This window comes from Rhodamnia argentea, chromosome 7, assembly GCF_020921035.1.
Source record: "Rhodamnia argentea isolate NSW1041297 chromosome 7, ASM2092103v1, whole genome shotgun sequence".
NCBI lineage: Eukaryota > Viridiplantae > Streptophyta > Magnoliopsida > Myrtales > Myrtaceae > Rhodamnia > Rhodamnia argentea.
Window position 1 is genome coordinate 8,030,397 of NC_063156.1, and position 15,720 is coordinate 8,046,116.

The following is a 15,720-nucleotide window of genomic DNA, read 5'->3' on the forward strand; positions in this document are numbered from 1 at the left end:
CATGCCAGCTAAACAAAACCTTCAGCCGACATAGTGTGAAAACCAACTGTGGTAGTCCATCTGCTCAATACCATCAAGAATTCCTAACTAACCACCATGGGGATCACTCCTGCATGCTGAACTAATGTATGTTCTAGACTCTGTTTCGAGCAGGTACAGAAGATAGACAGCCAACGTGAAACTACTGTGGATCCAACACCAAACCGTGACTTAGCCTACCATAGAGATCACACTGCTGAACAAAGTCCTCAAGTACTGCTTGTTCCAGACTCTGTTTCTCTGAGGCAGATGTGTTCACAAATCTAAAATGAAAGTCTCCTCAATTTCATTTGATTCTCTTGTTGAGGTAAATTTTTGGAACTGATTTGTAGAAATAATCAAACTCTCGGACTAAACTAAGATACATTCAGTACATTAAATCACTATCTGTCTACTGAAACAAGATGTGATGACAATAATTAGACGAGCTCTACAATGCAACCCCCAGCCTCATATTTAACCAAATGGCGCATGGGCGAGAAATCTCCCATAGAATTTAAGAATGTTCTGCTAAAAATTTTCAGGAGAAACAACAGGTAATCAAAGCTCCCCAACCTTATCGGAGTACACTTCTCGGGTTTGGCTTAGAGATGGCCTCAAGAAGCCTGTACATCCAACGATCAAGCATTCCTGTCGATGGGGCAAGAAGAAATAGGCAGACAGAAGATTAGGCAAATGCAATTAAAAGAAACTGTTAAACCCAAGGACAGTTGAAGAACCACCAACAAAGCACTACTTCCACACATAAATTGCAGGCATAATTCAACAACATTTTTTTTTTCATCTAACAATTCAACACCATTTAATTCACCTAAGTTTCGCATAATTCATTACATCAAATATTAAGTATTCACCATCATTAGCAGCAGTACAAAGAGGAAGAGGAGTTTAATATCTAGCTAAGTCCATGATTTTCCATGCTCATCATACTTCCAAGAGAGCCATTCTTGAACATTAAGTTGATTGCATAGCAAGCCCACTCAAATTTCCATTCCAAGGGTACTCACAGAAGTTATTCTAACCCACGTAACAGGAAGAGGCCAAGACCCACCTGTCAACGCAAATGTACCGCCGAGTACAGCACAAAGCCGAGTGATGAAATGGAGAAAACTACGGCGTTCTTCTCTGATAGTCACAGTAATGGGTGATAGATCATACAGGAAATAAACAGCTGAACCAAGAAAAAAAAGAGAAATCTTATTAGAAAGAATAGATGGAAAAGGCAAGATTAATATCTAGAGTAAAATAGTCACAAAATAAGTCAAATGATAATCCTTGAGCACACAAGCTCACGCAAACAAAAGGATGGAGACAAAAAAAAATCTTACCTGGCCATGATCTATCATACTCATTCATAGGTGAAAAGTATTCTGTAACAGAAAATTGATTTGTCGGCAAAACCTCTTTTGAAATGTATCTATATTCAGTCGGCACTATCTGCAACACAATTAGTGAAATGAGCACAATTATTAGTCTAAAATAGAGCCATAACATTGCTGCATGCATCAAATCAAAATGCACAAAACGGAGTAAATACATTGCTTATGAGAGCAGTGGGCTGCCATGCCAAAACTCTGCAATTTTAATCTGAAATGCTTTCCTCTTAATTGGATATTCCATGAAAAGAGAAGGCATAGATATCACCTAGACACTTCAGGACTTCACAACAAAATCCAAGTAGTAGAACAAAAGAAGACTTGAAAGAATGAAAAGCTAGGATTACGACAGTGCCAAATAAACGATAGTGAAAACTTAACCTGAGCCCTGAGGAAAAAGAGACATGAGGATCCCCAAAACACACACACAAAGAGGGTAATGAAGTCAGATAATACAGACCAATCTAAGATCTCTTCCCCCAGGAAAGACATTTTTTGCTATCCTATTTCTAGCACTCTACTTCAGTTTTTTCATGCTTCGTATCAAAAAAGAAAGTTATTTCATAGCCCTTCAGCCCATATTAATTGTAGTTCATGCCGAAAATGCTTTTATACCTGATGAAAGACATCTGAGATCCAGAATCCGCCCGAATTGACAGGTTAATGTGATCATACCTTAATATAATACTTGAAAATTCCACTCGCCCTTTGTAGAATTCGCGCAGTCCCATCAAGTGGATTGTGGAGACCCGGATACTTTGGGCCAAATGACAGATCGTGGATAATGTGACTAACATTTACATGCATAGCTCCTTCAAATATCTGCACAAACATATTACATCAGCTTGGATGATTGGGTAATACTGCTAAAGCTCCAAAAAGGAAAAAAAAAAACCGGTCTCTCAGTAATAATGTTTCTTTTAGCTCAACAGAAGCATCTAAGGACTAAGACAACTTGGAATATAAAATTCAACCACTCTCAAGTTACAGCTTCAAGCCTAACATACACCAACTAGGCAATTGCTGGACTCAACCTACATCAGACTCATTGCACAAAAGACCAAGTATCCTCTAACAGTGTTCTTCTTCTTCTTTAGAAGTTTTACACATAGGCAAAGAACCAGTGGAAACAAGAAAAGGAAGATTCATTACATGAACTCTAAACATTTTAAGAAAACATTAGGTCATGAATGGTACTGCCTCAATAAAACATTCAATTAAATAGGTTCTTTAAGTAGCACTGGCAAACAGAAAGATCCTAAGAAGCCCACCTACAATAACAGAGTTACATTGTAATCCATCCACTTACCTAATTGTTAAGTGCAGTAAATATCTTAAAATTTATCACGAAAGAATAATCAAGTATGTGGCAATTTTTAACATCTTTTGATAGCACGTGGGTGTTATCAGTGGGTGCCACATCAAAGAAGGCAATAAATAAAAGTTAAAAAAGCCAAAAACGAAAAGAGAAAACCAGATGGAAGGCCAAAAAAATGAAAATGGAAAGAGGAAAATCGCATATGGCCATGAGCACTGGTTGAAGGGGCAGCCCTGTCTTTGTCAATGAGGGCCATCAACCCTCGTCGGGACGTTGCCAAGGGCAGTCGACTCTTGTCCAAAGAAGAGAGGATAAACCAGATCTAGGCGAGGCCACCGCTGCCATCGTCAAATTGTGGTCGACACTCCTCAGTCCCAACCTTAGTCAACGCCTAAAAACCAGAGTTTGAGCGAGATTAGGGTTGAGCTTGCTTCACACCAACAAGAGCCGTGCCTTGAGGGGCCGGTTCTGGTCTCCCTCTAGCTTCGTTGCCGGCCAGCAGCGCCTATGAGACCACACTAGCGAGATTAGTTGCTCAAGCTTTTTACTTGAGCAAGATCAGATTTGGTCCATCTGAAAAATCTTGAGGGGGCCCAGTGAAAATGGAAATGGAAATTCGCTGGTGGAAGATTTCTCTTGTGCTCCATCTCCAAGAAACATCTATTCTAGAGAAGATCAACATTAGGGAAAATGGAAATGGCAATTTGCAGGTTTTGTTTACTCAGATCCATCAATCTCCAGTTTTGATGAGCAATGATGGAAGCGGCCTCGCTAAGATCTGGCCGACGCTCTCTTTAACGGTACTCACCAGCAGCAAGGATCAGACCCTCGTCAGTGCAGACAGGGTGGCGGCAGTGCCCCTTCAACCACAACTATGGCCTTATGCAATCTCTCTCCCATCTCTCTGCGTGTCCAGATTCAATTGTACTTTCTTTGGATTTTCTTTTTTGCACCATTTTATTTTTAGCTTCATTTTTTTTTTTTTGGGAAACTATTGCCTTTTTTCGGATGTGGCAAACATTTGGCGCCACATCAGTGCCTCATGTTATCGAAAATGTTAACAATGCTACATCAACATTTTCTGTCACTCAAATTGGATGGAGTTAGCAAAATTAAGCAAATACGCGATTGAACAAATTGGACAAGTTTTAGGGCTTGATTGCACTATCCGAAAGTTTTAGGACTCGATTACACTTTTCGGCCAAGTTTTGGATTCCTAATGCACTCATCCATTATATTGAAGGATTGTCAACAACAATTTATTCTACATGCTCAAACTTATTAGCTTTCTCTGCTACTATATGGTAGTTACTCAGGTCTAAGCTAAAAAATGAAATACTTGTCAACCTAATAGAATATAGGTGAGATAAAGGTTGAGAGGAGACAACCTTGTGAATTAGAGTGAAAAATTGTGTCGATGGGGATAATTCCTTTAGACTAAATAAATATCAAAATCTAAAAATGAATAGGAGTAAAGGGATTTTAGAAGCCTAGAAGGCTACTGTAATGAAACAACAAGAACCACTGAAAACCAAATAGTGGGGGGAAAACTTTTTCACAGGTCAAATGTAAGGCAATTCAGAACACACACACACACACACAGATTCATTTTCCAGATTCGCTATTTCCCCGAAAAAGCAGCTGATTACTGTTATTCTTAAGAACCTACAGTAGACAGACAGACAGAGACATATATGGATTCATTTTCCAGATTAGCTATTACCCCGAAAAAGCAGCTGATTACTGTTATTCTTAAGAACCTACAGTAAGTTATCAAAATTTTTTTCATCAAAATTTTTTGTGATTTAGGGGACAAATTAAATTGCTTGATCATGTGACTCAATAATATATTTTGAATCTTTGTCAAACTGGTAATCTGCCATGACCTCCTGTTATAAATCCATCAGGACCTTTACCTAATTACAGACACTAGTTTCTTGACACAGAAGCTATAGTACACATGCAATCTCTAATGCAGTTTTTATCTCTTAAGCTCTCCTCGAAATTCATTTCACTAACACAGTTGAGTGTTTGTGAATCTAATCTGACAATGAAAAAACTTTTAGACATAATTAAGTGGTAAGAATCTTATGTTACAAACCCCACAATCTCCAAAAATTAGTCATCTTCAATTTTACCCACATCTATTTTAATCATTAGGTTTCACAAAACATATATGAGACAAATCTACGACAAACATGAAGTCAAGCATATGCAGTTGACAGAATAGGAGAGATCGATGTCAGAAAAAAAAAAAATGCAAAAAGGGCATTACCATCTGAGCGACAAATATATTCAACCCATGAACTGAAATGTGGAAATTTCCAGCAACCCTTTGCACATCCAGAACTCCATAAACCTGGAAGAAGTGTCAAGGTAATGAATTAGCTATCACATTTTTGGAGCAGAAACTACCAGCAGCTCAACATTTGTCAACTTTGAAACTAGAGGCTCTTGATTAACTGAACACTTAAATAAAATTCAAGGTGAGGACTCAAAGTACCCGACAGCCTTCTCCATTTGCCAATGCTTGCTTCACCTTCTTAATCATTTTCTCTGCAGTCTCATCAAAGCCATGGCCATGAGTCTTTTCACTTGATTCCTCATGATGATCCTTACCATCCTCTGGTCAAAGTTTTCCAGATGTTATAATTGTACACCCACTTGATACAGATTAGTATTAGAATAAAAAGAAGCTCTATGAGCTGTGATCCCATAGTGTGTTAACAATCACAGAAGGAAATGATACACTAACAAAGCCAAAGACATTATTCTTATTTAGGGGGGAAAATAATCTAAAAAGAAAAGGACTATTCAGCAAAATTTTAAGTCAATGATATTATGGAATAGGATCATGTCTAGATTTCTTCAAATAGACTACTCTTATCACAACCAACTTCCCTGGAACCTAATGAAAGAAAATAAACCAAGTCTTTTCTATATCAAAAGTAAACCCATTCTCTATACTAGGACTGTAAATAAGCTACTTTATCCAATAAAAAGAACCTATCAATTGAAAGAGTGTCAGCTTAATACTTTTAAACTTGCTCCTAATGGAGTCTACCACCTTCTAGATACCTCACTAGTAGCTAAATTACGAACGAGCCCATAGACAATTAACTTTTATTTGCCTAATTAAGGACAACTGATTTTGAAGTTGTGATTAATTGAGTAATCTCTCGATAACTTCACAATCAGTGGTCTCATAAACTCATTAATCACTTGTGGTGAGCCAACATCTACCATGCAGGTAAATAAATAAAAATGCCTCAAAACCATGATATGAGACTTCAACCTTGAGAGCAACCTATGCTCTGAAAGCTTTTCTTTAATACTTGTATGTTTAAATTTTCTTTGCCTATCTTCCTGTCTCGGTTTTTAGTTCCCTCACTCCCTATTTTTGGGCGAAAGTCCTATTTCAGTCCTTCGGTAAAGTTTGTTTGCTGTTCCCATTTCTTCCTTTCATATCTTCCGTCTCTCAAATCAAGCTAATCAGGTAAATAGTACATTTCCTATTGTTGCTCCAACTTTCTTCGTAAATGAGGCAATCCAAATAAAGTTTCTTAGGGTACATCACGAAACTGGAAGATGAAAGATATGGTCAATGGGGAACTATAGAAAGGTAAAATTATTTGTTTAAAGCCCAGAGACTCATCTAGAATGAAAGGATTTGTTGATGCCAGCAGTTGATAGTGCAACCTATGAAGAAAATTTGGCGGTTGGTATCTATGATCAACTGCCATTGTATATACTACCAGTTAATCCTCCTTGTACGTCATTTGATACTCTTATAAACTAGATAGGTGCAGTGAAGCATAACACAGAATACCAGTTAATAGTACACTATTGAAAGGGACTCACATATGTATGACCTCCTATACATTCACAAAACAGAACTGCAGCCCAGAGACATTCCCAGCAAACAGTATTTAGAATAAGCGACAACCTATGCCACCTTAGGACTTATTACAAAAGGAGCAGCTAAAAACTCAATATTGCACCCACAAAATGATGTTTACACCAAGGATTATACCATGCTCATGATGTTCATGCCCCTTCTCCACAAGGTCTGACAGATACTCTGTACCAATAATCTGGCCATATTTGTTCAGTCGAAGCTGCAACACAAGGGAAACAGATCCATATGAATAAGGGTCAAAAGACTATTTAGGCTCTCCACAGAAAACTCATATCACAACACACTGAAACAACTTTTTGCAACTGCCTTTTGAACTTTCAGTGGTAAGAACCAATTTGAAATTTGGAGCTTCACAAAGACGCCTAGCTATGTGTACACAGTATCATGTCAAAGTGCCCATGTCCCAAAGCATGTTAACTTCCATTTTTCAAAGAGAAATGTTTCCTATTAAGGGAACAGAGTATTTAAGCTAAATCTACAATCGCTTCCTTAAACTGAGGTGGTATCTACATATGTATCAAAAATGAAATATTGCTTCACCGACAAATGACTTCCTTAAAATGTGTCCTCTTTATCAACTATTAATGCAAAAAAACATTTCAACACTTAATAAACAAAGAGCTCTTTGCCTGTAATTTTCCTTACAGTCGAGCCAAACTGCAATGCAATTCTTCCATTGCTTTTCTCCTTATTCCTTCATATACTAAAATGTGAAATAAAAATTTGGATGTCTGCAAGTTGTGGAGACAGAAGAGCTGTTGCCAATCCAACCAGTCAGGGAGCAGAGAGTCAACCCTACGTTGATAAAGGTCTCCTCATATTCCTCAAAACTTGTGGATGAATGAGTAATTTGTTTTTCAACTAGAGATAACACACACAGCATCCAATCATCAATCAGCTCAAACCAGTAAAGGGTTTCACTGTGGAGCAAGAATGTATTACTTTCCAAATGTTAGTATCGAGATCCACTTCATGCTTCCCCGACATGTCAATAGCATCAACACTTAAAACTGCAAGAAGCCAAAAATCGAAAACATTAAAACAAGGGCTACATATGGATAAGCTGACAGTAATTGCTGAAATTTAGTACAAACCATCGCAAGGCAAAGATGGAAACGTCATATTTATGTGAATTGGAAGCGTTTCTCCTCGTTTCAAGTCCACTGACATCTGCCACACACGAGTAACCAAGTGAGGCACCAAATGGCAGATAGTAGGATTACTACCCTTCCAACAATAATTTATGCAACACTATATAGTGCTTGGACAACCCTAGAAACTTCAATCTCGAGAAAGGATACACCTTAAACAAATTGTGGTGAAAACATACAAACTATGAGGAAAAAGCTTCATGGGTAAATACTTCTCTTTGTTCTCTACAAAGCATTGGAGAATAGAATACAATGTCCAGAGGCATTAGCAGAACAATCACAAACTATGAAAAAATAAGGATGATGCTCTAAAAAAACTTCAAAGTAATAATCAAAGCTGTTCCTGTAAAGGAAAAACGATTTATACCGCTTTTGATCATTTACAACAAAACAAAACAGACGTTACAACTATGCAGAGAAAGAAGTACCAACAATCCTCAAGAAACTTGAAGATGTCCTTCATATGCATGCTCCACAAGAAAAAAAATATGAAATCTCATGCACAATGGCAACCCTCAAAAGTCATAAACGATTGCAGAAGAGCAGACACTGTTTGAAAATTTATGACTCGGAAGAATTAGACAGAAAATTGACACTGGACAACTGTCAGACTACCGAGAGGCAAAAGGAAAGGACATGTAATGTTGTCAGGATGTATGAGTATACCAAACAAGGAACAATCAAAACAACTAAGCTCTGGTCCCTAGACTTCAGCACTTAAAGGATGTGCTTGAGAGTTCCATGCATAACTCAGTATCACAATTCTGAGAACCGCATAAATTCTATTAATCCTGGAATGAAACATCTGAAACTGGCCTAAGCCCCGAGCATGCGACATGCTCAAGCTAGTCACATGTCCCAAAGAAGTTGCAGCACTAAGATGAAGATAGAAACAAACCTGATGAACAGTATACGTGGTAATGTAATATCTGAGCTCGTGCAAGAACAATGTGGCCATTATTGTGAGCCCAATGACAGAAACTGCAAATACATAAAGGAAAAGTCTCAGGTTACAATCATTATCAACCATCCAATGATTACAGTGCTCAATCCTTCATATTCTAAGCAAAAGCATCAGCCATTGCAAAGATTAAATGACTTGTTGACAAGATAATCATGAGAGACTGGAGATGTGTTTGGAACGTATATATTACGGTATGGAAAGAAGAAACAGTTTCAGAGAATCATCAATATAAGCTTTCAGAACGCAGTCAAATTCTTTTTGACTACATTGAAATTTAATCCACCAATACTAGTGCCATGGCAAACAGCCAGCAGAGCTAGCTTATTGGAGGACTAAGAAAGTTTTTCCGAAATCCTTGAGTAAACTTTGATATTGGAGGACCAATACTCTATGCTCTTCAGCTCCTTCTACACTCAAGTAGTGTCCTTTTTTATGTTTGAGAAAAGACTAGCAACAGAGGAAGGTAAAAGAGAAAATAAGGGGCTGGTGAAGCCTAATCAACAACTTATCAATGGCCCAAAGAGGACTTCTGCTTTTCTCCAAGACCCATAGTAGAAGCGAATTGACTAATAAACTGCACGCCCTGTGCATCCAAAAGCCCTCCAAAAGCTTTCCTTAAAACCACTAAATCTCCATCAGAACGAATTCACAAAAGACAGATGCAGAGAGGAAGTTGCATTCAAATCTCAACAATTACTCCCCGCCCTATTCAAGCAACGCCCTCCAGGACCCTCCCTCCCGAGAAGACGGCATTGAAAGATAGGCCCCAGGCAAATCACCCTCCAACACAATCACAAATACAAATACCACCACAATCGCAATCAGGAAGAGCTCATTTTTTACCCTTCCGCCAGTCATAGATAAACCACGAAGCCAAAAAGGCATTCACAAACCATCTCCAACCGAGAACAAGACACGAAGCGCGAGCAAACCAAGAGAGAACCCCAAGGCAACGACTAACCGAGAGCTCCGGACTGCGTCTTCTGCAGCAAGTGCTCCTCAGCACGCGGAAACGCATCGAGGCTCTTCAGAGCTTGCCTGACCCCCATGGTTCCTCGCTCTTTCACCTCAATTCAGCGGAAAAAAGATCTTCGGATTCACCACCTGAAACACCCGATCACAAGATGCTCCATCATCGATCATTCAATCCCAAAAGAGAGAGGACAGAAATCGAGCAGGACATTGATGGAATTGACGCAACCGGAAAGCGTGAGCTCGTACCCGACGAATCAGGGTCGTGATCGCAGGCAGGCAAATACAGAGAGAGAGAGAGAGAGAGGGAAGTCAGAGAAATCACAACGGAGAAAGATAGGTGAATCGGGTCAACCAGCTACAGGCCGAATCCGGTATATTTTCCATTATCTAGTTATTTATTTAGCAAAATAATTGTCTTTTTTTTTTTGCAATTTTTTTTTATCTCCACTACAATTTTTGTCTATTTTAATTTTCTTTCACCTCGTCAATTTTATGCTACCAAGTGAAATCATTTATTTCTCAATAATTTGACGGTAAAAATGAAAGCTCACAATATCTCAATTCTTGAATTGTTCTCGGATTTTACCACACTTAAATAAATTAATCATGAATAATAAGAATTTATCCCTATGACATATTTTATGTTGGCTTTATCATTTCATTGGTCTGCTAACTTTTTCAATTTTCATTTTAATTGTTGTATCCTTGCCGAGCAAACATGAGTTCATTCTGACAATAATTTCTAGGCGAGCTTTAGAGCAAAGAAACTTGTTTGATAACAACATAAATTTCAGTTCTTGAAAAGTAAATTTATTTGATGACGCCATTAAATTTCTACGGTTAACATTTACCGAGTCTCGGATGGAGACTGGACATAAGAAAGCAAGAGAGGGAGACCGCATACGAGAGTGAGGGTGCGAGCGATAAAAAAAATTCTTCCGTTTCTATTTCAAAAATAGAAAATCCATTTCAAACCTATCTATGAAATATATATATATATATATTTTATATAGCTCAAAAATTGCATTACCAAAAGAATTGTTCTACTCTAAATATGTTCCAAAAATAGGTTTGAAAGGGTACAAAAGAAACATAATGATTATCATATGCGCCCTAAAAACATGTGTCAATCAAGGTCCTCTTCTCATCTATAAAAATTGGAAGATCAAAATCCATCGTTTTCATTTGCTGGACAAAGTAAAAATGGTATTTTGGTTTGTCTTCAAACAATTTTTCTTTTTTTTTGGCCCAGCGGTTTAGGCACCCTCGGCTCCTCTCTATCTAAACTAAAAGGGAGACAGAAATATAGTTGCAGAAGGAGGAACACCAACCCCAACAACGGAGCAAAAGAACCACGGTCCATGCCCGCCCGTCAGACATTAGTACGAGAAAACCAGGAACCGCCGCGAGCGTCAGAGAGAACATGTCGGTGCCCAAGTGTGCTTGGGTGGGGATGACCACAGTTTCGGTCGCTGTCGTTGCCCTTCTCATCAAGATTTACCCCACTCCATTCTCCTCCTCTCAGCAGGTCTGCGTTCTCTCACTTGCTATCTCTCTGCTTTTACTTTTCTTTCCCTTTCGATACTCGGGTCACTTTCGAGTTCTGAGTCTCCTACTTTAATGTCCAACAAACGAAAGTTTGGATCTTTGACTTCGAACAGCTTTCCGATTGCTCGAGCAATACCTGAATTTGAGTGGGGACTGATTGATTTTTGTGGCGACGGTAGTGTTTATCTTGGGAGTTTGTATATGGGACTGTGCTTAACGGTGCTGTTATTGAATTATGTGTAGAGGCTGTTCACGATTGAAGAACTAGCTTTGTATAATGGGACTGATGATGCTTTACCTATTCTTCTTGGAATTTTGGGGTACTCTCTCTCTCTTTTCAATTTTATGTCTTAGACTCTCGGTTTCTCTGATCTTGTGTTTGAGTGAATATACTCGCCCATCCAGTTCTTAATGAATAGCAAAACGTAAGGACTCTGCTTAAAGACGTGGGATTCGTCAACATCGTCAAGTTATCTTTCCAGTTCAACATTACCGATTAAACACTGGGGTCAAAATGTTGGTCTGGCTATCTGGTGACAATGATTCTCTACTTGCTGTAGGGGATATTCGTATAATCGGATCAGATGATAGCTAGTTTTGTTTTGTAGATATATGTTGATTTTATCCTACAAAATCCTCTTCAATTGTACTTCTTGCAATCGTGAAGTTTGAGAACTTGTTATGATTGCTCAAACGAAGGAATCGCCACTGTGATAGAGTAGGTCTTGCTTTTTCTTGAAGAACAGGAGATTATACAATTGGATATTAACTTAATTGAGAAAGCTCTTAGATTTCTATGTATAGAACAATCACATGCACCTTGCTGAGAGAATGAGAGAATGTTTCAAAACCATGAGATAGTGTGATTTTGAGAATTTTGAGGGTAGCAAATGCAGACAGCAAATTCGAAGAAATTTAGTGGATAGCTTTTCTCATAGCAAAATCAAGAAGCATATAGTTTGTGATGCTGATTTAGTATGTCCTACTTATTTGAGATTGGTACCATGTTATCTTGGGCCAGTTCAGTGTTTGACGTAACAAAGGGAAACTCACACTATGGCATGGGAGGAGGCTACCATCATTTTGCTGGAAGGTATATGATTTGATTTGGGCTCTGTACATTTTTGCTTGTGGACACAAGTATATCGGTTGCTGCTTGTAGAAGAAACTATCAACATTAGGCAATATTGGCTCTTATTGCTTTACATGATGGATGGATACAACGCATATGCATGCACAATCACATGAATGGTGTTACTTTGGTATCTTTGGGAAAGAGGGGAGTCCATCTCACCTCGTGTGTCAATCCATTGGCATATGTTGGACAGATTTCATCATCTTAGGATATATTATCATCTAATGGCCTTACAAAAATTGCCTTTAAAGGCTAAAAAGTAGAAAGAATGTTCATATCAATGGTCAAGGGAACTCCTTAGAGAGATATAGAACTCGCAGCATAAGAATTTGCACAAATGAACACCTCAAATGTGATCTCTTATTGAAAATTTTCTGGGTTAGTTCAATAAGTAAATGATAGCGAATGATTCTCACTGTTATGTGCTGAATCAGACTGGCTAGTCAAGGAAGTCTTCATTATGTTCTTAGCACAATACCTATGCTATTCACCTGTAAGAAGTGGTGGTTGTGTTGCTTTAGCCATGATACTTGAGAGCTCTTATTGTTATGGCAATTATTGGGAATGATACTAGATGCTCTGGCCAAATCTACTGCAATTCTTAATTTTGGGCAAGCCACTAGTTCAGTTAAAACCCTACCTGTTAGCATTTTGCTATAGGTTTTTGAATTTCTTTCATCCATGACTCGCATACTGATGTCAGTCTTGCCATGTTGCCCTGGTCAACTCAGAGATGCCTCCCGAGCATTTGTTTCAGGAAACTTTACAGGTAAGCCTTTCCTTGCAGCATGAGTACTGTATTGCAGTTAAATGTAAGATCCCATGGGCAAAAATGGGTTGGTGGCCACATAATCAAAATTTTGGGTTCTTTCAACTTGTCTTCTTTCTCATCTGGCATAAGATTTTATGTCAATAAAGAGCAAGGCATTGCTAAAGGTAATGGTGTATACGTAAGAGAGGACAATAAGTCTACCACTCTATGTGGATATATTTATACTAGTGCCTTTAATTGTTGCCCTTTCTAGTTTCAGCCCGCAATTGCACTAGTATAAGTTTTGTTTCTTCATGCTCATCCTCATCCTCATCCTCATCAGATTACTAGTCTCCGTAAAAGACATAGTTTATGAAGTCTATATTAACAGATGATTATTTTGTCTTGGCACCTTGAAATTGCAGTTTCCAAAACTTCCAGATCTATTTACATTTATTCTTTGTTTGTTTGTTTGTATCATTTCAATAAGGAGAGGGACTCACGGATTCCCTGCGTGGCTTATCCAGCTCTGAGGTAATTAACATTATTTTGGACTTCTACTTGTTATTTTGTGCTCAACAATTTGCAGTGGCTCACCTCATCAGATAGACCTTTACTTCAGCTGAAGGTCTTTCAGGTTGTGTGATTGACAATAAAAAGGACACCAAATGGACAGGACTTTAAGAGGAGCATATACACATCGGGCGTTAAAATTAAAAGCAGTCTAAATCTTCTGTAGATTGCCACTGTCAACACTTTGTTGCGCCTGCATCATTTCACGTGTTATAGCTGCTCACAAAATTTTCTTCTATTTTCATTAACTTAGCTTAAAGCTATTGATAGCTCGAAACTAAATTTTGGGAAGAAATAATCAACTTAGTCATTTCCTCAAGTATGGTGCTGCTTTTGTCACAGACTAATAATTTGGATTATAACTTTTATTCACTTACTATTGCTGAAGACCTGTCTCTTACTAGATGTTACTTGATGGGGGATTGACTTCATTCGTACTTGGGGAATTTATGCCATCACGTCTGCTACAAATATTAAACTAAAAAGCATGTTATCGTCCAAGCTTATCCGTTAGTCGTCATTCTTTGATTCTACTTTGCTATTTTTTGCAGGTGAAGAGTGTAGTCGATTGGAGGGACTTCTACTTTAGAAGTTACACGTGAGTTTAGTATATGCTACATTCTTCTATTTACTAGTAGCTTCTCATTCTATTCATTTAAAGTCTGCATGTATTTATAAGTCGATATTGTCCGCGTGACGTACTTAATGGTAGAGTGCTTTGACATATTGAGGACTCAAGGTAGCTTATCTGTTTGATCGAATTGCATTTATTTCCTTTGGGGGGGGGTGGGGTGGTGGTCACAACACTTTTATTTCGGAGAAAAGATTTTCCCTCAAGTATGACTTTTGTCAGAGGGTGTGAAAGGTTCACGGGGCTTGCCAAGTTTTATATCTCACTGCAATACTTTCATCAAATGTCTATTTGGAGATCTCTCGGTAATTAAGAACAGATTGACTGTGTCAATAGGTACTCTCATTGTCATCTTTTTCATTTGCAATGGGATAGGGGAGAGGTAATGGCTTGAACCTTGGCCCTTGAGTGGGTACGTGGATCCAGAAAGTGGGTAATTGTAATTTTTCCAAATGCAGATATTTTACCAAACTTTTGTTATCTAACGTAGTGGTCACCATAAGAAATTCTGTTTAATTAAACAAAAAGTTCCTTCGTGTGTAAGAGGTATCTTCTTGTCTTTTCTTGTGTCATCAGATATGTTGGCAAGTTAGTTGGCCGTTATTATGACAGCCAAGGAAATCCTACAAAATATTTGAAAGGAGTTGAAGCTAAGGCCGCTAGAGGTGCGCAATTATTGGAAAAGCAGAAGAAAGAAGAAGCAAAACAGCCTAGTTGCAATTCCAGATGGAGTCAGGATGAGGGAGGACAGGTACGTCAAGTTGTATGACTTCAGACGTCAATGTTCAACAAGCTCTGGATCATGATACGGATACTATTTCTTTGTGCTCTGTGTCGGACAAATGTGAACATGTTATTATTTTTGCAATACCCACGGACATTTCTATCTGCTGAAGCGTGCATGACTGCGAGTATCATTTCTGGCGATTTAAATGTTCTTCTCTATTTTTGTAAATTTATATCTGTCCTCATTTGTCAGGTTTGGTGTGATGTTGGCTTCCCGAGATTGGTACAGAGACCTCAAGAAATTGCTTTGACAGGGAAGATGAGCAAGCGTTGCGCCTGCTTTACAGAGGACCAGCTGAACAATCCAGGGTTGGAAGTATATCAAGGATGTGACGACCTTGCTAAGACCTGTCAAGTCTGAGTTGGATTTTTGCATGACCCGTGTATAACAAACGTCTCTCTTTGGAGTGTAAACATGGAGCTTGAAATGTTCATGACGCCATAGAAGATAGATATGTCTACACCGAAGCACATCCATTGCTGCCGCACATCAATGACAGGTCTCTCAAAAGAGCAAAAGTGTTTTTTTGTATGTTATATACATTCATTTGATT

At 38.4% G+C, this 15,720-nt stretch overlaps 2 protein-coding genes and 1 long non-coding RNA gene across 6 annotated transcripts; 1 reads left to right on the plus strand and 2 right to left on the minus strand.

Annotated features, from left to right (window-relative positions):
• Positions 1-341: 341 nt before the first annotated feature.
• On the minus strand, positions 342-10,116 carry LOC115752530 (endoplasmic reticulum-Golgi intermediate compartment protein 3). Of its 3 annotated transcripts, none has more exons than XM_030690761.2 (12): positions 9,989-10,116; positions 9,729-9,871; positions 8,702-8,784; positions 7,747-7,822; positions 7,595-7,662; positions 6,767-6,851; positions 5,237-5,358; positions 5,009-5,092; positions 2,091-2,237; positions 1,368-1,476; positions 1,091-1,210; positions 342-669 (listed from the first exon to the last, which is right to left on the minus strand). In XM_030690761.2, the coding sequence occupies exons 2-12, from the start codon at positions 9,814-9,816 to the stop codon at positions 596-598; spliced, it is 1,056 nt and encodes a 351-aa protein (XP_030546621.2). In that variant the 5' UTR covers positions 9,817-9,871; positions 9,989-10,116; the 3' UTR covers positions 342-595. The 3 variants fall into 3 exon arrangements, with proteins under 3 accessions (XP_030546621.2, XP_030546622.2, XP_048139123.1); XM_030690762.2 differs by having other exon boundaries at positions 9,969-10,112; XM_048283166.1 differs by lacking the exon at positions 9,989-10,116 and adding an exon at positions 9,966-9,983.
• LOC125316088 lies at positions 3,684-4,972 on the minus strand. The gene is made up of 2 exons (XR_007199407.1): positions 4,494-4,972; positions 3,684-4,398 (listed from the first exon to the last, which is right to left on the minus strand). It is a non-coding gene; the product is annotated as an uncharacterized LOC125316088 (long non-coding RNA).
• Positions 10,117-11,016: 900 nt separating the features above from the next.
• LOC115752532 (membrane-associated progesterone-binding protein 4) lies at positions 11,017-15,715 on the plus strand. Of its 2 annotated transcripts, none has more exons than XM_030690763.2 (8): positions 11,017-11,270; positions 11,534-11,610; positions 12,312-12,383; positions 13,157-13,194; positions 13,667-13,710; positions 14,301-14,347; positions 14,957-15,131; positions 15,360-15,715. In XM_030690763.2, exons 1-8 carry the CDS (start codon positions 11,166-11,168, stop codon positions 15,525-15,527), a joined length of 726 nt encoding a protein of 241 aa, XP_030546623.2. In that variant the 5' UTR covers positions 11,017-11,165; the 3' UTR covers positions 15,528-15,715. The 2 variants fall into 2 exon arrangements, with proteins under 2 accessions (XP_030546623.2, XP_030546624.2); XM_030690764.2 differs by having other exon boundaries at positions 11,076-11,270; positions 12,317-12,383.
• The last annotated feature ends 5 nt before the right edge of the window (positions 15,716-15,720 follow it).

What these genes read in the sequence shown, in the direction of transcription:
- LOC115752530 (XM_030690761.2), bottom strand. Translation starts at nt 9,816, where the DNA reads ATGGGGGTCAGGCAAGCTCTGAAGAGCCTCGATGCGTTTCCGCGTGCT. An exon ending in GACGCAGTCCGGAGCTCTCG is followed by an intron (nt 8,785 to 9,728) that starts GTTAGTCGTTGC and finishes ATGTATTTGCAG; the next exon opens with TTTCTGTCATTGGGCTCACA. An exon ending in CAAATGGAGAAGGCTGTCGG is followed by an intron (nt 5,093 to 5,236) that starts GTACTTTGAGTC and finishes CACTTCTTCCAG; the next exon opens with GTTTATGGAGTTCTGGATGT.
- LOC115752532 (XM_030690763.2), top strand. Translation starts at nt 11,166, where the DNA reads ATGTCGGTGCCCAAGTGTGCTTGGGTGGGGATGACCACAGTTTCGGTC. An exon ending in CATTCTCCTCCTCTCAGCAG is followed by an intron (nt 11,271 to 11,533) that starts GTCTGCGTTCTC and finishes AATTATGTGTAG; the next exon opens with AGGCTGTTCACGATTGAAGA. An exon ending in GTGGCTTATCCAGCTCTGAG is followed by an intron (nt 13,711 to 14,300) that starts GTAATTAACATT and finishes TATTTTTTGCAG; the next exon opens with GTGAAGAGTGTAGTCGATTG.